A 21,991-nucleotide genomic window follows, 5' to 3' on the forward strand; every position below is an offset into this window, starting at 1 on the left:
CCCAGACCACCTCGTCAGTCTCCTCTCCCATCACTCTCCAATCACACTGGCCTTTCAATCCTTCAAACACATTGGATTTGCTCTTGTTTTAAAGGACTTATCCTAGATATTTGCTTTTCCTGGAATACTCTTTTGGTTATTCTGATCTCAGTTTAAATGTCAGCTCCTCAAAGAGGTCCTTCCTGACCACTTTGCCTAAAGTATTCTTCTCTGTCCACTTTCCCAACCATCCTATGTATTTTTTTCATAGTAATAAAACTTTATTACTATTTATTTATATTGCTTGTAGGTGAGAACGCCTCTAAAATGTAAACCCCATGAGGATTCCTGGCACATAGTAGGCACCTAAAAATGTTCGTTGGATGTTTATAGAAGGAAAAAGAGAGGAGCAATAGATTATTAGAAATTAGAGGCATCAAACATCAGAGCCTGGTGTGGTTGAAAAAATGGCCAGTGATTATGGATTACTAGGCTTTTAAGATTCCAGAAGTGGAAGAGTTACCAGCTGTGACTCTGGACATTCACCTTCTCTGAGTTTCACTTTGTGGTTAATAATAACACATGCCTCACAGGGCTCCCAGGAAAATGAAATGAAATAGTATAGGGATAGGTATGAGGCAGTCTTGTCAAGCTACTGTCAGGAAGTCGGTACTTCTGGCAATCTCATGTAGGCTCCCCTATAATGAAGTTAACATTTGATGATTACTTATTATTAGGGGAAAAAACTAGCTAAATTGTGACTTTTAAAAAATACTAGGATACCTGAAAGAACCTGGAAATTAGATTATTTAAGAAGAAATCAAAGCACTCCTATAAATCAATAAGAAAAACATTGAAAACTCCAGAAAATTGGGCAAAGCGTATGACAGATTACAATCAAGGAAATACAAAAATCCGTAAAAATAGTCACCCTTTCCCATAACAGGAGACGTGCAAATTACAACTGCAATCAGGTGTAGTTTTGACATATCAGGTTGACAAAAACTAAAAATTTAATAGTGTGCTTGGTTGGCCAGGCTGAGAAGCAGGCACATTTTTACATTGTCAGTAGGAGTAAAAGTTGGTACAACCTCTGTGGATGGCAACACGGTAGTATTTATCAAATTTTTAAATGTACAAAGCCTTTAACCTAGCAATTTTCCTTTTATATATTTATCCAGTAGATATACTCAGACATGTATTGAAGAATGACTCTTCTAGGATTTTCAACCAAGCACTATTTTATAATAAAGACTGAAAACAGCCTACGTGTCCATCAACAGAGAAGTGGTTAAATAAATTATGATACAGTTATACAAGTGAATGGTAGGCAGCTGTTAAAAATTGCGAACAGTTCTAGGTAGACTGATATGAAAAGATCTTCATGATACGTTACTCAGTAAAAAAAAAAATTAAGATGAAGAACAACCTGTGTATTTTGCTAGTATTGTGTTTTCTTTTTAAAGACAACTCACCTTTTTTTTCCCCCCGCCTCTGGAAAACTTTATCTGTGAGAAGGTGAAGTAGAGCAGGGCAAGAGCAGGACTGGAGAGACCAGATGGGACGGCATTTCAGATTTATGTGAGGGATGATGGTTTCCCTGACCAGGGTGGTGGCTTGCACAGTAAGAGAAATGATCAGTGTCAAGAGTTATTTTAAAGCACTTGACGATTGAATGGAAATTGTGGGTTAAGCAGAGGGAAGTAGTGTCATAGTTGACTTGAGAGTCATGCTGCATGAGCAAAAGTGTCAATTACCAAGATGGAGAATCCTGGGGCAGTAACAGAATTGCAGGGGAAGATCAAAAGTTTTGTCTAAGTGGAGATGTCTACTGCAGACTTGTGATACGGGTCTGAAGCTCAGAAGAGTTGCTGGAACTGGATTTATAAATTTGGGAGAAGATTGCCTAAAGAGAGTAGATGGAAGGGCCGGCCCAGTGGCATGGCGGTCAAGTTCACGCACTCCACTTCGGTGGCCCACGGTTCCCTGGTTCAGATCCGGCGTGGACCTACATACTGCTCATGAAGCCATGCTGTGACAGGCATCTCATATACAAAACAGAGGAGGTTGGGCACAGATGTTAGCTCAGGGCCAATCTTCCTCAACAAAAAGAGGAGGATTGGCGGCAGATGTTAGCTCAGGGCTAATCTTCCTCAAAAAAAAAAAAAAAGACGGTAGATAGAATCAAAGAAAAGCAGGTCCAGGACTAAAGGCTAATTGTTTAAAGATTGGATAGAAAAGAAGGAGCTCGCAATGAAGACCGAGAATCAGAAACCAGAAAAATAAAACCAGGAGATTATGGGGCCAAAGAAGCCAGGAGGAGAATATGTTGAGGAGGATCAACTCACATGAAATGCTGTCCAAAGGTCCAGGTAGATCATTAAAACTTGCTTCTCTCATAAGCTGTGAACTCCTTGAGAGTTAGGATTATTCTATTTATTTTGTATCTTCAGGGCTTGCCCTGTGCCTCATACTTAATAAATGATCAGTAAACTTGTTAAATTGGAGAGAGAGACAGAGACAGAGATACAGAAAGCCAATAGAATGTATCTTTGGGTCTCAAAAAATAAGTAAATAAGACATATTCCCTTGAACTTTACTGCAACCCAAACTCGACCTTAGGAAAAATAAGGAGGTCCTGCTCCCTTTGTTTTACTCTCGAGCTAACACGTTGCTTGAGCGCTCACAGTGCCACACTGTTGAGATGTTAAGTGCCTCCCCAAAACATTTTGATAAGTACTATTTACCTGTGTCTGGTCATTCTGAGTCATTTCTGTCTTGTCATTTAGGTCCTGGGTGATGACAAAAAGAGCAGTTTGCTTTTCCTCGTCTATCTGATTCCATCACACCACCTTGAATCTGTTGATGGAGTCTGGAGAATCCATTCTGGTGCCACTACGGTTCTGTAATACACTGTGACCACTCATAAGGATGCCCAGCCCCAGTGTCCCATCAAAGAGAAAGATGAGTTGGCAGGAGGAGACTTGTCACCTGTTAGAGAAACCACCAGCTTCTCAGTCTGTTATTGTTTCTGCAGAAAGGTGGTAATGCTGTCAGGAGAGAATGTAGAGAACAGCAAAGCAGAAAAGGTTTTGATTTTGTTTTGAGAACATAGAAACCTTCTACATAGCAAAAGAGTTGTCATGACCTGTTGGTCCGGTGTCCTTGAATTAGAAACTAAAATAATAGATGTAGTTTAAACGACACTTAAAGTGTTATGACATCCTGTTCTATTTAGTCAGACCAGGAATCAGCAAACTTTTTTGTAAAGGGCCGTATAGGAAATATTTTAAGCTTTGTGGGTCATACGGTCTCTGTCCCAGCTACTCAGCTCTGCCATTGCAGTGCACAAGCAGTCATAGGCAATAAGTAATTGAATGACTGCAGCTGTGTTCCAATTAAACTTTATGTGTGAATACTGAGATTTGGATTTCGTATAATTTTTACATGTCATGAAACATTATTCTTTTCTCCATCTTTTTCAGCTACTTTCTAGGCCGTACAGAAACAGGGACCGGGCCAGATTTGGCCCATGCACAGTAGTTTGGCAACCTCTGATTTAGACAAACCTAAAGATCACGTCATGAGAAAGATTTTCAGATTCGGACTTCTAAAGAAAATAATCTGTTTCATATATGCCCCTTTATTTTAACGTCTCAAATTTATTTGAACCTATAAACACATTTGCCTACGTCTGACTTATTTGGGAACAAAGTATGTCTCCTCAATTCTGTATTCATTTAACACTTTGCCCCTCTCTTCCTTGTAATGAATGAATGTGCAGGAATGTAGTATTTTTATAGAGCAAATTGAAGAATTCTGACTGCCGACTTGATAAATACCCAAACCAAGAGAGGACACAGTAATTCTAATCACATTTTAAAACTACGTTAATTCATTCAGTAAGTACTTAGTAATCTACTTCTTACATAGTGTGGTACTGAGTGTTATGGAGTTAGAGATAAAAGAGGATAGACGATAGATAGATACGTAGGTAGATGAAAAATCTCGTGGCTGATAGGGATCAGTGAGAATTGTTTGGACTTATCACAGTATAACTGTAGTTGTTTAAAGGAACAGATAGGTGGTTAGAAAAAACTAAGTTTAAATCTGGGCTGTTTTGTGTCCCACTTCTGTGACCTTGGGCTGATCACATAAACCATACAAGCTTCAGTTTCCTCTTTTTAAAATGGGATAATAATACCTACCTGTCAAGAGAGTTAAATAAGACAATGTATGTAAGTCAGCTAGCCTGTGCCTGTATGTGGTAAGTAATCAGTAAACGGTGGCTGTTGTCTTATGCCGATACGAAGGGCTGTAGGTTGTTCAGAAGAAGCACACAGTCAAAGGCAAAGCGGAGTGACTCTGTAAGTCAAGAACTTCTGTACGCAAATGGAAATCTACAAACTGAGGGTTGATACCTGGTAGCGAACATTTGGGTGAAAATAAAAGCAGAAGTGACATTGCCCTTGCCTTCCCTAGTAACCAGCTGCTGGATTGTCTAAGGGGCTCCACCTATAGGTCCTGCTCTCCAATCTCCCAATACTTCGATGCCAGTTCTGTCTGGGGAGAAAGTGGATCATCAGTATCAGCCCCAGCTTCTTGCTCCTTCCAGTCAGGCTACCTGTGAGCCTCAGACACCTGTAGGTCCCTCCTGTTATGTCTCCCACTCCTATGTTAGTTCTATTCTGTGCTTCCTCCTTGACCTCCACACCTTCAGTCTCTGGTCATTCTGCCTTGTATCCCAGTCTCCCTGTAGATTTGAGGTCCTGTCCTGAACCCTGGCCTACTTGACCATGACTCTGTCATTTTGTACCATTTATCTCTGACCAGTCCTCTTCCTCAGAAGGCTGTCCTCTGCTGCCCTCACCCTTCTGTGATCCCCTTCAACTACATGTGCCTTACCCTTCATGCTGACCTGCTTAGTATTAATAGCTTCCTGAACTTCACCTTGGTAGGAGACACCAGGTCATGCACAGCCCGGCGGCCCTAATCCAAGCCAGCTTCTGCATTCACAGTCCATGCCCTGAGGAGTACTGCCCGCCCCAGTCTTGCCTCACGCTCTCTCTCTGCTGGCCATGTGTTGTCAACTGGTCCTAGTATGCTTTGTGATTCTGTTATGGCAACATCAATAATGCTTTCCCAATACAAATGACACAGTTATTGCACAGGGGCATGATATAGGGGCAATGGAGAACTTCAACATCTACTGACAAGCTCATTCTGCTGAAAAGTGAGCATCAGATAAAGTTGGCATGACTTAAATTTAAACTGATTGCTTATTGAAGAGGTACTATTCTATGCTTAATTCTAACCAGCTAAGAAGAATGTGTTGGTGAAGTGGAAGTGACACACAACTTAAAATAAGTGACCACGGCATCCTTGAATTTGTAATAGCCAGAGAAGGCAATTCTGCACTTGCTAACCTGACACATGGAAGACTTGAGCATGTTAAGAGGATATATGGACGCGAGGCTCTCTCTGGCCAGGAACTAGGAAAGAAAGCTCCAGAGGAGTAAAATGACTTGAAATTTAAATTCTTATAAAACCAGTGATTTCATTGAAGAAAAGGGAGCAACTAATAAAGATCAGTGTGGCTGCTCAAAAAGTGTTCTGATAAGCTCATATTTTTAAAGAACATGTACAAAAGGTCAGAGTAGGGGTATATAACAAGATCTCATTCGAAAGAAGGGCTCAGACCTGTGAAAATAATGCCAGAGAGCTAATATCCAGAGACAACTAGGGTCTGGGGAAAGTACTGAAGACAATTAATGGTTTTTCGTTTGGTTTTTGCTTATGTTTATAGTAAGAATAATAATGAAGAAGAGTAGGGCTGTTGAATGGAGCAGACTGTCTAATGTTAGTTACCTGAAAAACAGAATCATTCAGCTATAGCATTTCCTAGATTCTAAGGTACAAGCTTTTTTCCCTCACATTTTTAATATTTCTAAAGTCAGAATGTGTCTGCAATAGACATGTTTAACGTGGCAGTGCTTTTGGGGGAGGACTCTAAAAGCAGTAATGAAGTGGTGGTGCATCATACAATAAATTGGTCTTAGAATAGGGGAAATGCGGAATTTTATTCACTTAGCTCTGTCGGTGTCAATCACACTCAGCAGACGAGGGGTCCACTTTGTGTCCCAAAAGTGGCAGTGCTGCCAGTGGCCACCAAAGTAGGAAAGAGTCAGAGAGCCGCTTGGAGGCCACATTCAGAAGTGTGTTGCCCCATGGAGGGAGCAGAGGAAGGTGGATGCACACTATTGAAGAACAGAAGAATAGCGAATACTAGAGACAGGAAAGGAGAACAGGTCGAAATCTCTAAGAAGGAGTAAAAAGAGACCCTCAAAAGTCAAGTCATTGTGCAGCTATGTCACAGAGCGGGGAGGGATGGTGTCTTAGTTGGTTTGAGCTGCCATAACAAATACCATAGACTAACTTAAACAAAAACCATTTATTTCTCACAGTTTGAGAGGCTAAGAAGTCCAAGATCAGGTGCCAGCAGATTTGGTGTCTGGTGAGAGACCACTTCCTAGTTTGCAGACGACCACCTTCTTGCCGTATCCCCCATGGAGAGAGAGGTCATCTCTCTTTCATCTCTTCTTATAAGGACACTAATCGCATTCATGGTGGCTCCACCTCATGACCTAATTACCTCCCAAAGGCCTCACCTCCAAATATCATCACATTGGGGATTAAGGCTTCAACATATGAACCGGGGTGGGGTGAGGGGAGTGGAGCGAACCACAAACATTCAGTCTATAGCAGATGGAGAGAGGGGATGTGTGTTGAAAAGACAAAGCATGGTCAAAATGCAGGAAGGCTAAAAGAAAAGAAAAGAAAAGAAAAGAAAAGAATGGCTATGAAGCTACTCAGGAACAATGTCTAAGATGGGGTCAGATGGGTAATGGCTTGCCCAGGACAGGACATTTTGAACTATGTCTGGTGCATAGTATGTGGGTTCTGCTGTGTCCTGTCTCTTCTGAATCACTGCTATGATCCACTTAAAGCCCAGTGCCCCGGGGTCCAACTTAGCTCCAGTTGTCCCCTTGGAGGGCTTCTCTGAGGCAATGTTTAGATCAAGATATAGGTCTGGGGTCACAAACCAGGAAAAGACATTAGAGAGTGGTATAAGTAAGACCCTGAGTCAAAAAAAAAAAAAAAAAAACCCCACAAAGAATGGTCCAAATAAGTAACCAGAGAACGAAGTAGCTAAGAGACAAAGACTTTACCATAATAAATTCAAGGAAGCTGGAGCTGTGGTCTGTTTCTACTGGCTCTATGGAATCCGTATTAAAGAAGAAAATCAGAGAACCTATAGATCAATTGACCGTGGAGGAAATTGTTTGAACCCCATATGGTCAGACCTTTAGAAACTGTGATGCACCCAGGTGGTCTCTATGCAGCTTGAATGGAAAGAGTTTAGCACCGAGGGAAGGGACCATGGCCTTTCATGATTTACCTCTAGCTTCTACCGCATTAATAGTGATAAAACAAGTGAGTCTGCAAGCGGCAGAGAATTTGTCATTTTCTGTTAAAAACAATGATCTTTATAGTTAAAGATATAGGCCCTACATTTGCTGTCTTCTCTCATGTGTCCCTCTTCCCAGCTGCTCCTTCCTGTGGGCCACCCATCTAGTTCTGGGAAAGCTGACTCCACCTTTATCTCCAGGAGGTAGGGCATGGGGTTCAGACTACACCAATCAGTGAATTTCATCCCCCTGTCCCCAGTGACTGATTCAGGTATGGGCCTGTGACCTAAATCATTCCAATCAATGAGAACGTCAGGACTTTTTCTGGGAATGCCAGGACAAGAAACTTTCCTTCCGGAAGTGAATGCAGAAACATGTAACCTTGGGAGTTCTTGGCCATCATCTTGGGACCACAAGGGCTGAGTCTATTGAGAATGGAGCTGTCACCAAAGAATAAAGCAAAGAAATGAAGAGAGAGCCATCAGGTCCTGTACACATTGTATGAACCACGTGACCATACCTGGCCCTGAAGCTTTTGAACTTTTCACCTACAGGAGCCAATAAATTCTATTTTTTGTTTTAGCCATTTGAATTAGATTTTTTTTCTTTTTTTTTTTTTTTTAAAGATTGCCACCCGGGCTAACAACTGTTGCCAATCTTTTTTTTTTTTTTCTGCTTTATCTCCCCAAACCCCGGCTTGTACACGGTTGTATATCTTAGTTGCATGTCCTTCTAGTTGTGGGATGTGGGACGCTGCCTCAGTGTGGCCTGACGAGCGGTGCCATGTCCACGCCCAGGATCTGAACCCTGGGCCGCTGCAGCGGAGCGCGCGAACTTAACCACTCGGCCATGGAGCCGGCCCCTGAATTAGATTTTCTTGAAACCAAAGCTTCCTTTCTGATTCAAAAGGGTAGAACAAACATGGTTAAGAAGGAATGGAATGCATTTCAGATAAATTAGAGTTCTATGTGAAAAATAGCCCATACAAGAGAAGTGATATTGTTGAAAAGATGAGAGTGGGATAAGCATTTCTTGATCTTAGGGCAGTAAGGGACCTTTATGAGCAAAAAGTAAGGGTTTATGGTTTAGGAAAGAAAAACATTTATAGATCTGACTACTTAAAAGTTTTTGATTTATGGAGATAAAACACTACCACAAGCAAAGGATAAATGAGAGATTCTAGAACTTTTGCATATATATGTATACACACACACACACAGGACAAAGGGTAGTATCCTTAATGTATAAAGAATTCTTACAAATTTATTTTAGAAAGATATCTCAAAAGAAAACGGGTAAAGAACATGAAAAGGCAAAAAGAAAAAAAGAAATTTAACTGCTCAATTAAAGTGAAAAAGGTCCAGTCTTACTAGTAATTCAAGAAATGCAAATTAAAGGAAAACCAGATGTCTTGTGCTTAGTAAATTGTCAGGAACTTTAAAATGATATCTTGCATGGATAAAGATGCAGAGAAATAAGCACCCTTGTACAATATTGGGAATATAAATTGGTTTAAGCATTTTAGAAAGCAATTTGGCATTGTGTATAAAAAACTTAACATAGGCAAACCATTTCACATAGTAATTTTGTTCTTAAGACTTTATCCTAAGAAAATAACCAGAGACACTCACAAAATTTAATGTGGAAGAATATTTAGTACAGCATTCTTTATACTGAACACTTGGAGATAACCTAAGTGTCCAAAAAGATATATTGCATAAATTGTAATGTATCCCCATGATAAAATCTATGCATCCAGTAAAAAGCAGATTATGGAAGATGTCATAACATCAGAAAATGTTGGTAATTTAGTTTTAAATATGTTTGCTCAGAAAAAAAGAGTAGACAGTTACACAGGAAAATATTAATAGTGGTGATATCTTGGTAGTGGAATTCCAACTGATTTTCTTTTTTGTGATTTCTGTACATTCTAAATCCACCTCAATAAACATGTATGCTCTTTTAGTTAGGATAAAAAAGAAATTTAAGATGAAGTAGGAGCCCAAGAATGATGAGAATGAGTGAATGGTGAGAGAGTAAGAGAGAACCTCAGGTCTTTAAATGAGATTCAAACCTTCTAATCCATATAAACCACATCCCAGGATACAAAAAGAACTTCCAGATATGATTACAGACATCCTATCACGAACCACTGAAGATGGGAAAAGTACCATATGCCTGGAGATAGGCAAATATCCCAACTTTTAGAAAGGGAAACGTGGGTTCCAGAATCTACAGACCGGTAAGTCAAGTTTGCCTAGAAAAAGAAAATTGCCATTTACAGGAGCCAGCACAGGTTCACTTAGGTCCTTCCAGACCACTCTTGTTTTCCTGGTCCCCCATGCACTGTGCATCATGATCTCAGAAGGAGGTATTATTATTTTTCCCATTACACAGAATTCAAGCCTGAGGTCAGAGATGTCAAGTGATTTGCCCAAGATCCTGTAGCCAGTTAGGTTTTTTTGTAAATAAGGTTACTAATCTGGAATATTAGAGACATATTTGTTCTTCCTGGCATTGAAGAGGTTTTCATGGGATCCTGGTGTACAATATAATGGAACATGGGACAGAATATTATACAATATTATTAGTAGATGAAATGATTATACCCAAAAGTGTGGATTAATAGAACATTATTTAGCTGGAGATTTCTAGGTGGTAATAATAATACTTACCACTTATTATGTGCAAGTTTCTGTGCAAAAAGACTTTCCATCTATCATGTCAGTTAATCTTCCTCAACAGCCAGAGAGACAGGAACTGTTGTCATCCCTATTTTGCAGACGAGGAAACCTGGGTTCAGCATGGTTAAAGAACTCGCTTCTGAACTGGCAGCTACTAAGTAGAGGAGCTGGGATTCAGTCACAGAAAGTCTGCTTTCAGAGCCCGTAGGCTTAACTGTCATACTGAAATGCGTTCTTTTGGTCCTTGGCTCCTGTTCTGCTCAACTTTTTTTTTTAATTAAAAAGAAGATGTATTAATCTTGAGTTACAATTTAAAAGGCATACTTCTGCTAAGAATACAAAGCTGAGAAAACAAAAGAAAAAGAAGGCAAGAAAACTAACATTTATTGAGCTCTTATAATATATTAGGTATGGTACTGCCCTCAGAACCGCTTTGCAATGTAGATATGATTACCCCTATTTTCGCTGATAAGCTTGAGACTGAGAGAGATCAGACACAACCAAGGTCACTAGGCTACATAACCACACCGGAATTCAAATCTGGATCTGTCTGACTTACAAGCCCTAGCTTCTTTTTTCACTACTGGCTAATAAAAAACCAAATGTAAAAGTATTTAGTGGGGAAAAAAATGTAAAACCCTGCAATTGGCTTTAAAAAGTCAAGTGTATAAATATAAGATTTGGGAGACCTAGTTTATCAACATTTCAGGTGCAAAAGATCTCAGGGTTTGGGTTGCTTGTGAAGTACCCCGAGTCAGCAGAGTGACAGTCAGAACACTCAGTCGCAGATGGCATTAACAGAAGAACCGTGTCTGGAAAATGGACAGAAGCCTCCAACTGGTTTGTGCACTGCTTATACCAGATGAAGAGAGCTGTGATTCATTCTGAGCGCCACATTTTAAAAGAGGCAGACTAGGCTCTGGATGTCCAGAGGACAGCAGCCAGCTGCTAACAAAATATCTACACGCATACAGGCATACATGTATGTACACCAACATAAAGATTGGATTATGTCAAAAAAGTTAAACAAGCGAGGAAACCTGGGAGGGAGCTGAAAACCATCCTCGGTTAGCTGAAGCGCTGCTGAATGGAAGAAATTCTTCTCATATTGCATGTGGCTCCAGAGAAAAGAGAGCTGTAGTTGGAAGGAGGCATATTTTGGCCAATAAATGAAAAACCAAAACATGACCACGTCTTGCATATCTTTTTAGGCACTGAAATGCCAAGCCCAGTGCTTTAGATGTAGCAGACGTTCAACAAACACATGTCAAAGTGAATTAGATGTTCAATTCTTGTTCAAAGACACAATCAGGTTGTCTTGTGGGGTAGGAAGCTCATGAGAGATGTTTGAGCAGAAGCTAGCTGGCCACCTGTTGTAAATAAAGACTTCCATCCCATAAAAAAATTCCTACCCCTTGCCCAATGCCGCCGTCTTCCCAGCCATTACCTGCTTCCCTCATAGCCAAACTTTAAGAGGAGTCTTCACTCAACCCATTCCAGGCTGACTTTTAACTCTCTAGAAACTGTGGTCATCAGATCTAATTACCGCAGCCACTCGTATCGCTCATCCTGCCCCAGGGAGAACTCTTGATCATTCCCTCTTTGAAGGTCTCTTCTTCCTTACCTTGCAGACCTCACTCTGTCCCGTTCTCATGCTGCCTCTCCCCTGTCGTCTCCTCCTCTGAGAGTTGCCTGCATGCTTTTTTTTTTTGAGATCCTGTTCTTGGCACTCTTCTCACTGTTTGCCCTCTTCAGGATATCCCATCCATTCTGAGGACTTAGAAGTCACTGGGCACTGACTTCTGAACCTATATATCTAGTCCAAGCTTGTCTCCTGATCGGTGGCCTCGTCTTTCATTCGGCACTGGATAGCCTACCATCACTGCAAACTTAGCAAGCTGCTCATCATCCCCTGCACACTTGCTCTCCGGCCCCTGTTTAGCTTGGTTAATGTCATCACACTTCAACCTTGGCCTCTCTCCCCTACTCCCAAACCTCTATCTAATCAATAATTATGTCCTTATTGCTACTTCTAAATCTCCCTGGGATTTGTCACTACTTTTCATCCCACTGCTGCTATGGCGACTCAGACCTTAATCCCTTAGACTATTACAGTGACCTTCTAATTGGCTTTCCTGGCTCCAGTCTCTCCTTACTCTAGCTCAGCCTTCATCCGGCCACTGAAGTTTTATTTATTTTTTTAATATGAATGATCACATCTCTTCTCTATTTTAAGATCTGATAATTACTTGCTGTCTTCAGTATGAAATCCAAATTCCTTAGCTGTAAATCAAGGTTCTTCTCAATATGGCTACAATCTACCTTACCAATCCTTTTCACCCCACACCAGACTTCCCTCTTTTCTCTGAACACAATTTGCCTTTTCATGCCTTTGTGCCTCTTCTCATCCTGCTCCCCTAAGGATCTTCTCCCCTGGGCCAAATCATCTCCTCCCTTAGTGCCCAACCTAAACTTCAGCACCTCTAGGAAAAGAAACCCTCTTCAGCTTCCAAGTCAGACGTCAAGGCAAGAGATATAGTATTTAAAGCAATAAACTGGATGGGCAATTACGGAGGATCAAGCCCAAGGGTCAGGGCGGGGGTTGGGGGGGGGGAGGAGTCTCAGCACTCAGAAATCAGGAAGGACCCAGAAAATGAAACTGAGAAGGAACAAACAATGAGGTAGGAGGAAAGTCAATGTGGTGTGATGGAAGCCAAGTGAGGGAAATGTTTCAACAGGAAGGGAGTGATCCTGGGTGCCAAGAAGATGCTCAGAGGGCAGGAAGTTGAAGACTGACAACTGGCCACTGGATTGGACAACACAGAGGTCATTGCAACCTTCACTGTGTGTGTTTTCAGTAGAATAATGGGGGACAAAAGGCTGATTGGATTCACTTCATGAGATAGTCACAAATGAGGTAGCTGACGTTCGTTGAATGGGTGAAGTATTGGATGAATGAAGAAATGATGTCTTAGAGAGGATTCGATAATTGATCAGGCACCAAAATAGATGAGTTATTTTGAACTCTTAGAGCCTCTGAAAAATTTCCAAGTAGAAACAGGGATGTGATTTGGTGGTGCAAAGGTTTTCTTGAGTGACAAGAGAATTCAGATGGGATCACTGAGGCAGTAGGCTTAGTCTAGGGAAGGTTCGGTATGAGTTCGGTAGCGGTTGCATTTTATCTACTGCTGACTCAGTTCATAAAGGCTTTCATGCAGGACTTCTCAGAGGCTTCTGGGAAGAGATGTCCCTGCAGGGACTTGGGTGTAGGATTTTCAGAGACCGTTTCCAAACACCTCTTGCTAGTGTGTGCAGTGCTGACAAGAAGCCTGTAAGTCTGGCTCTCATCATTTGGAGGCTGGGCAGCACCTAGTCTGAATGGTTGGGAAGAGGTGAACAGGAAAAACCCGACCCATCTAACGCAGTGCATTTGAAAATGCTGCATTTGAAAGTATTTCTGTTAAAAAAAAAACTATGCTGAAATAACAAAGGGGAGGGGCTAAGCGATCACCTGTATTTGATAAATAGATAGGCTGTTCTTACCTGTCACCACCCTGGTGTAACAGTCATGAAATATGGAGAATAGAGACCTTAGGTAGACCAGCCCCAGGCTTTGATTTCATGCCATTCCCTCTGTGACATTCCTCAAATAGTCAGACTGTCAACAAGCGCTTTGGTACAGATCCCATGTAGAATGTGTTTTCACTTACATGACTGAGGAAGATAACCCAGAAACCACACATTTCCATTTATAGAATTAACTATGGTGACATCCAGGGTCTGGATTATAAAATAGAGCCAGCCATCGAATATTGAAGAATCTCCTGTCACAAGATATTTCCTGTGGTTCCCCAAATGCATTGGGTGCCCTTACTCATCTGGCTGTGCCTTTGCCCGGGCCGTGCCCTCTGCCTGGATACCCAAATCCCCTTCTTCCTGGCATGCTCAGATCTAGGCGCGCCTTCTCTAGGAGGCCTTTCTCACTATCTCAGGCAGGGACGGATCCCCTCTCTGTGCTCCTCAAACCATTTTCCCATGTCACTCCCTCTCCACACCAACACACTGAACTCCAGTTGTCAACTCTTCTGGCTCCCTCACCGGGCTGTGAGTTTCCTGAAGTCAGTGATTTTGTCTTCTTCCTGTTTTTATCTTTTGCATCCAGAATAATTTTTGTTTATTTTGGGCACGCCATTAATGTTTGTTGAGTGGATGCATGAATGCTTGAGAGTGTGAATGGATGAATGAATGAATTACACGAAAAGATCAGAAAAATGTTACCCCCTAAATGGAAGCTAGTATAAGCATGAAAGTGGCAGTGGCTTCACATATATGCAGAATTTGTGCATGCAATGGTACTTTCCAAATCCAGTGGAGATGACGAGATGATTGCAGCAGAATGCACAGGAAGAGGAGAGTGATACCCACTTTCGCCTCCTAAAATGTGCGGCACAGGATAGTGAGAACTGTGCTGATTAAAATCAGAGTTGGGAAGTAGGAAGCTGATTGGTTTTGATCTAGATTTGGAAGAGAGATTTGATCTGCAGAATACATCAACATTTTGGTCTTTGTAATTTCTTTTAAGCAAAGTATTTTTCATTTTAAAATTTAAGGGCAAGGTACACCTTAATAAACATGTTTATCTAAAGCATAGCTTCATGGTAAAAAAAAAAAAAAAGAACAAGCTAGGTATTACACCTCTCAAATGGGAGTTACATTGAACCAGTCATTTCTTTCCCACATACTACCTCAGTTTCCTTTGTGCATAATTTGTAACATGATAATAGCCCTTACTAGTATTTACATTATAAAAGTGTTGCCACTGTAAATTAGATAGTATAAAGTGGGTTATGACGTCTTCTTTGAAAGACAAGTCCTATACACAAATGAGGTATTATTATTTAGTTTTTCCTTTTCAATCTTGTTATATGAGAATTAGATGAAAACTCTGCTTTAAGCAATATCCAGTGGGTAAATGATTATTGACTTGAGTGAAATGAAAAAAAAAATCTTCAGCTGAAAACTTAGCTAGTCTGTGCACAAGGCAAAAATATTGTATTTCTCTCTGATGTTTCCCACTGTTCTTTATCTCCTCTCTGTGCTGCAATCACAAACTGAAGACAGTTAAGCCTTTGAGTTCAGTCATAGTGTGCATTTTAGAGAACATAAATACCCTGGAATGATTACAATTTAGAAATAATGTTTCAAGTAATCAAGCCGTGTAGCTAGTTTTGCTATTGATTTAGGGCCGAAATGAACGTGTCAGGCCTTTACTTCATCTCCCGGGTCTCAGGCTGAACATAGTTACCAGCACAACCTCTTCAGGTTAGTGACTGCCGATGGCTCCAGGGCCCCCCATTAGCACGATGCAGGCCAGAGCTTTCCTATCTTCTTCCTGGAATACAGAGTTACAATGGCAGGAGAGGGGTTGTGGAAATAAGGTTTTGGGAATTGTTGTGAATGTCGGAAACTTCACTTGGTGTCATGAAGGGAGGAGAAGTGAAACGGCACAGAGGAAGGATTCAGATCACAGAGCTGATACACCACCTGTCTGGCATAATGGTGCCTGGCCCTTGTGTGCATAACAGCTTCAGTCCATTTCTAGTTCTGAGCGCCTCCCCTCTCATCCAAACCCCTTACAGTCTTCATCCATTATGTCCTGGCTCACCTTCACTCCCTAGGACCCACCTTCAGCATTGCTTGTGGTTGTGGTCATCTGTTTTCCACCTGACCCATTTATTCTGGCTTCTGGATTTTGCTCTCAGAGAGGATCCCTGCATGGATAACTGCCTGGCCAGCTGTGGGGCCAGCTGCCTGCTCCAGACTCCAAGGTGACCAAACTCCTCTCTCCTCCCACTGACTGGTCCCAATACATGAGTTATGGCAATAGGTGAGCAGTAATGACAGTGTGACAATTCTGTCCGACCAGATTTTTGCCTGTGAAGGTCATTTTGCTGTTAGGCTCCTCAGAGAGGTGGGCTGCTCAGGTGTGCATTCATGCACCACAGGGGGCCTTGGGTCCAGGAAGCCCCTTCACCAGAGGCCTCGCGCAGAAGAAGAGTTAGGAGGAGAACACAAAAGGCAGACTTGGTTTACTCTACTGTTTCAGCCACAACCAGCACTGGTGGTGGGACTGCTGTCCAACTCGCAGGCCGTGCCTACCACAAGCAGGCCGTGCCTACCACAAGCATTGCCGTGCAGTCTGCTGAGCTAATGTAAAGACACCGCGGGAGCCTTCCTCGTGGCCCCATTTTCCTACCTTTGGGAAGAAAACGTAGGGATTGTATCTTCCACTTTTAAGGCAATCTTTTTGAAACAGTTGTCTTCATGTTCCCTTTATTCCTCAACTCGCAGTCACCTGGCTTCTGCCCCCGCTGGTCCCGCTGCTGCTCATGCCACCTGCTGCAGCATGCCCTTGGTGCCCACCCCATGGGAGCTTCTCACAGTCCTCTTCTTACTTGACCTCTTGACAGCATTTCAACCTACGTGTGGACACGTGCTTTTCCCTCGTCCTCCATGATGCCTCACACTCCTTGTTTCCCCTCCTATTCCTCCTGCACCTTCTCACTCTCTTTTTCAGACATCCTTTCTCTGCCCATCCTTGAAGCTATTCCTCTGGGTTCTCTCCTGGGCCCTTTTCTCTTCCCCAACACTCTCCCAGGATATCTCTCTCATCCCTGTGGATTCGATTGCTGTCTGTTGTGTTCTGATGACTAAACTGTATCCTCAGACTTCTGGATCAAACTGCCTCCTGCTGCCCTGGACGCTCCCCAGGCATCACACACAGAACACGACCAAGGCTGGACTCGCCCTCTTCTCCGCAGTCTCCTTTATGCTGCATTTGTATTTTTGCTGTCTTCGTGAATGATATCACTGTCCACCTAGTTGTTCAAGCCAAAAATCTGAGCAACAGTCTTGACTCCTCCCCCTTCAAACCTCCACAAGGAGTTTTCAAGTGATCACACATTCCAGTAGACTGTACCTCCTCTATGACATAGCCTAGAAGGTTCTGAACAATTCGGTCCTACTTATCTTTCCAGTCTTATCTCTGACCACTCTGCCTCAGCTATGCTGAACTATTTTCCTTGCTCAACTGCTCAGCATGCCCAGTCATTTGTGTTACCTCCAAATCTTGCATCTGCTCTGCCCTCCACCTGAAGCAGACTTGCCCCACCTCCTCATTTGACTAATTCTTTCATACCTTGTAAGTCTCCCTGTGGAAGTCGCTAACTTCCACTTCTCCCAAAGTGAGGGTTAGGTGACCTGCTAGGGCTCTTGGTACCTTCTTCTTCATAACACACTGCTTTATCAGAGCTGCCTTTCCTGTTTCTATCTTGCCCTCTGCTGTGAGGTCTACTGTAAAGTCCCTGTAATCAGGGATCATATTTATCCTACTCGCCTTTGTATTCCCAGCACCAACAAAGTATTTGTTCCAAAATAGATGCTCAGTAAATGAATAAATGAATATAAATGTTGAAAGTATCATTGTGAAAATATACAATAAATTTCCAATCAGAGGATGCAATTAGAATTTTAGTAAACAAAGATTTATCAAGCCCCTCTAACATCAAGGGGATTTAAAGATTATTTAAAACTATTTAGAAGAATTTGTCAACGTTGGAATCATGAGCAGAGAGCAGTTAATAGAGGTAGATTTCAAACCTGTCCCTCACGGACTTCTTTTCCAGCGTTCAATATCCAGACTCTCTGAGCCGTGGTGTAGGCTCACCCAAGCGTTCCATCTTCCTGATTTCCCATGAACTCTTGGATTCATAACCCGCACCAGACCTGAGAACATGGGGATTGGAGTAAGGTAAGTGTGAGCTTTTCTGCCTTTTCCTCTATTATTTAGTTTTCAACCAGATACCATACTTTTAGAGCAATCATTTTTAAATTCCCCTCTCTGGAGTCTTCATGGCGAAGTGTGACTGGCTTCCCCGCTGGTCCAGGTGGTCTCACAATGTTTGCATATCCTATGACAACGAAGAAATGTTGTGAAGTCTCTTGAGGAAATATGTCTTTTCAAATTTTCTTTTTTGTTTCATGACTATTTAAACTTTTCATCGTTGTTGTATCGATTTTTTCCTAATATGACTCCACATAGAGAAAAGCAAGTTTTGAGAAATCAGAAAGACTTGCCCTCTCTGGGACTCCTTTTGGGCCAGGACATGAGCAGTGCAATCAAACTTCAACGATGACTCTGTTTAGCCATACTGCCTATGAACAAGCCCCCACTCCATCCCCACTGCCAACCTTCTCTAACCCCTTACTTGCTTTAGTTTTTCATTAAAAAACTTAGTATTATTTACTTACCTTCTTCTTTGTTTATTCTCTCTCTCCTCTACTAGGATGTGAGGGCAGGGGTTTTGTTTTGTTTCCGCTACGGGTTCCGTGCTTGGAATAGTAACTGGTACATGGTGGGCATTCAGTAAATGTTTGTTGGTTGAATGAATGATGTCTTTAAGAAAAGTTTTTAAGAGGTTGATACACATCCAGGGCTCTGGGGATCTAATGCAAGTCTGGTTTGTAGCCTTGTCCCCTTAACACTTTCATTGATGACTAAGATGATAACATTTGACAGCATGCTGAACAAATTTACAGATGACACACCACTAGAAAGAATAACAAGTTGAATGGTACAATCAGTATCCCCCCCCAATCTTGACAAAATGTAATAATGAATCATATCTAACAATATAAACTTTAATGGGGACAAATATAAAGTACTCAAAGATCCCAAAATTCAATTATACAAGTACAGGTTGGGGGCGAGATGGCTTACAATTGCTCACGTAGGAAGATTGAGAGTGTCCTGTTGATTGTGAATAGATGATGAGTCAACACAGTGTGATGTAACGTCCAAAAAACATCAATCTTTTGTTGTATTAATAGAAATATAGTGTTCGAGTGGGGAAGTAGTTCTCTTGTACTCACTGGCGATCAGACCACCTTTGTTCTGTTGTATGAATTCTGATCTCTAGCCTTTAAAAGAGACATTGATAAACAAAAGATTATTCAAGAAGAGTAACAAGGATAAGAAGGGATATGGTCATCAGTGTCATATCAGAAATGATGACAGGCTCTGAGATTGTACGTGGATGCGTGCGAAGGAGGGTGATACTAGCATACATGGCCGCCTTCCAAAGTTAGGAGGGCTGTCCTGCAGAGGAGAGATTTGATTTCTTCTGGGTAATCCCAAATGGCAGATCGAGGACTCGTGAGCAGATGTAAGCTTGTATATTACAACCCACTAGAATTTATCAACAGTTAGATTTGCCTAGCAATCAAGGGGACAACTGCTGGAGGTTGTCGGTTCCGTGATCCCGGTGGTGTGCAAGCAGAAGCTGGGCATTCATGCCCCATTTGCTGAATATATTTGTGAGGGAAGTTCAGACACAGGGGTGAGGCATTTGGTTAATCACAACAGCAAACACACATCGAGTGCTTCCTATATGGCAGGTACCACAATAAAGGATTAATGTGAGTTGTTATTTTTAATACTCACATGGATCCTACTAGCTCCATCTTACAGGTGAGAAAAAGGAGGCTTAGAGGGGGTAAGTAACTTGCACGAAGTCTTACACTGTGTACAAAGCAGAGCAAGGATCTGGACTTAGGCAGTTAGATCCCTGACCTTAGCTATTATTCTAGAAGGATTTCCACTTCTAGAAAATCATTCTTTCCCACCTTGAGATTCTATAACTTGAATGAAGTAATCAAACCAAGCAGCTTATTATCTCCAGTCGTAAACAATCCTATAGTAAATAGGTTCTTTCAGTATGGGGGGTGGGGACTGAATTAACTGGGGCATTTGCCACTTGTGGTGCACTATATGGAGGCCAGCATAGGACCCTGCACACAACAGGTGCTCAATAATTATTTATTAAGTTGAAAGAATGAGTGAATGCACCTACACAAGATCGACTGTGTTCAAAATGACAGAATCTCAATATATTGTGCCTGAGGAGAAACAAGCACATTTCTGGGTGGTCTACTGAGGACACTTGGCAAAAAGTGACAATCCATCATTCCTGGCAAAGGCCTTGAGAATTCCTGCTCAGTTGTTTGGACAATATTCATTTAAACAAATATTTATTGAGTACCTGTTTGTGCCAGGTATGTCCAACGTGCTGAGGGTGCAGAGGTGAATCAGAGGATGCTCTGTTAGTGGGGGAGATGGACAGGTAAGCAAATTCTTATGATCCAATGTGACAAGTCCTATAACAGGGGTGTCTGTGCATGTGTGTGCTATGTATGTATGCGTGTGTTTTAAGTATTACAAAAGCACAGAGCAGAAAGGACCTAATTCTAGTTGGTGGAAGGAGTTGTTTAATACTGGATTATGTTTTTAAAGTGACTGCTGCTTACGTTGCATGAATTTATTTGGTCTTCGGAAGGACCATGTGAGGTTGGACAGAAGATGAAAGAGTTTCAGAGAAGTTAGGTGAGGTCCACAAGGTCATGCAACTGGTAATAATGATTCCTGACATTTATTGAATGCTTAGATTACCTGAGGCTCTGTTCTAAGCCTAATTAGGACGTTTAATTCTAATTAGGATGTTTAGCTCTGTGAGGTCGTTATTGATATCATCACCATTTTACAAATGAGAAAACTGAGGCACAAGATTTAAATAACTTGCCTGGAGTCACATAGCTGGAAAGTGGAAAAAACAGGATTTGCACCCACACATTCTGGCTTTCGCAGCGCACGTTTACCTTCTGCACTCAATTGCCTTTAACTGGTCTCCTGAAGAACTGGAACTCACCCTTGGATTCTGACTCCAAGTTCAGCTTTCTTTCAAGTGACCTTGCTCTTTAGCAACATTGTATCCAAATGAAAAGAAAGAATGTGTGTGTGGATGTAAGGAGAGATTGTGTGGGTCAGGCATCCGTGGAAGTGTTTTGGGAGAAGTATGGTAAAATCTAGAATACGTATTAACACAACTACTGACAAGCATCTTGGTACAAACCTTAGATTTTCTATGTTCTAGGTATGCTGGGTTTTTCAGAGCGGCCAGAATTTGGCCTGTTGCCCTCCAGGCTAGCAGTCTGGGCTCTAGGGACTAAGATCATTTCTCATAGAGGCTAACCATCAACACTTACCCTGCAGCCTTTTAAAAGCTAGTTTAAATTTTCTAAAAGAAGACTAAAACACTAAGAAGGAAACGAGTTAAATTCAATACTTTATGTAGAAGCAAGAATGGAGATACAGAAAAGGAGAAATGAAGCACATAATTGCTTAAATTGTCCAAGCGCTCTCTCCATAATAAAAATTCTTGGATTGAAAAATAGTTCATTCCAATATCATTGTGTCTTAATAATCAAGTTGGATTGGCTCTGTGGCAAAAGAATTGGTTATTAAAATGAATGAAGTCGATTACCCTTCCTTGTTAATTACTGCTTCGGCTAATGTGGATGTGACCTATGTGATCAAACCTGCTGCATTTTTAAGACACCCATCTCCCATAATTTTGGGAGATTCAGTCACTTTAATATCAGCTGCAGGCTGGATTTCCGTGGTAGGCCAAGGGGCAGGAAAGGTCAATGTTCTTCAGCATTCTTTCCTTCAAAGCAGGTGGGGTTTTTTGCTTTTGTTGGGTTTTCGTTTTGTTTTGTCATTTAGAGCGGCTTAGTAGATTGAAGTGATTCTCTTGGCCTTTGTGTTTATGGATTTCTGTTTTCTTGGCTTCACGTCCTTGGAAACATTTGTTTTGATGGTGGCAGGAGAGTTAGTCATGTTTTATTTTTGTTGTTCCTATTTATTTTTAAGATCCTTTAGTTCAAGTCCACTTACAAGGTGTTGTGTAACCTGTATTTATGTCTCCACAAATAAAATATTCCTAGTAGGGACTTCTAGTGCAA

At 41.6% G+C, this 21,991-nt stretch overlaps 1 protein-coding gene across 19 annotated transcripts in view; it reads left to right on the plus strand.

Annotated features, from left to right (window-relative positions):
- MKLN1 (muskelin 1) overlaps positions 1–21,991 on the plus strand; it is a 312,898-nt gene that overhangs the window by 4,974 nt on the left and 285,933 nt on the right. For 10 of the 19 annotated variants that reach the window (XM_070617708.1, XM_070617698.1, XM_070617718.1 and 7 more), the window contains exon 2: positions 17,818–17,942. The exons of 3 other annotated variants lie outside the window; for them this stretch is intronic. Coding sequence is in view for 7 of the 16 variants with exons in the window: in XM_070617701.1 (XP_070473802.1) it covers positions 17,926–17,942 (17 nt within the window). In the remaining 9 variants the exon portion in view is untranslated. Of the gene's footprint in view, positions 1–17,817; positions 17,943–20,245; positions 20,314–21,991 lie in introns of all 19 variants that reach the window. 6 more of the 19 variants (XM_070617703.1, XM_070617697.1, XM_070617717.1 and 3 more) reach the window with 1 other exon arrangement.

Source organism: Equus przewalskii, chromosome 4, assembly GCF_037783145.1.
Source record: "Equus przewalskii isolate Varuska chromosome 4, EquPr2, whole genome shotgun sequence".
In the NCBI taxonomy this organism is placed as follows: domain Eukaryota; kingdom Metazoa; phylum Chordata; class Mammalia; order Perissodactyla; family Equidae; genus Equus; species Equus przewalskii.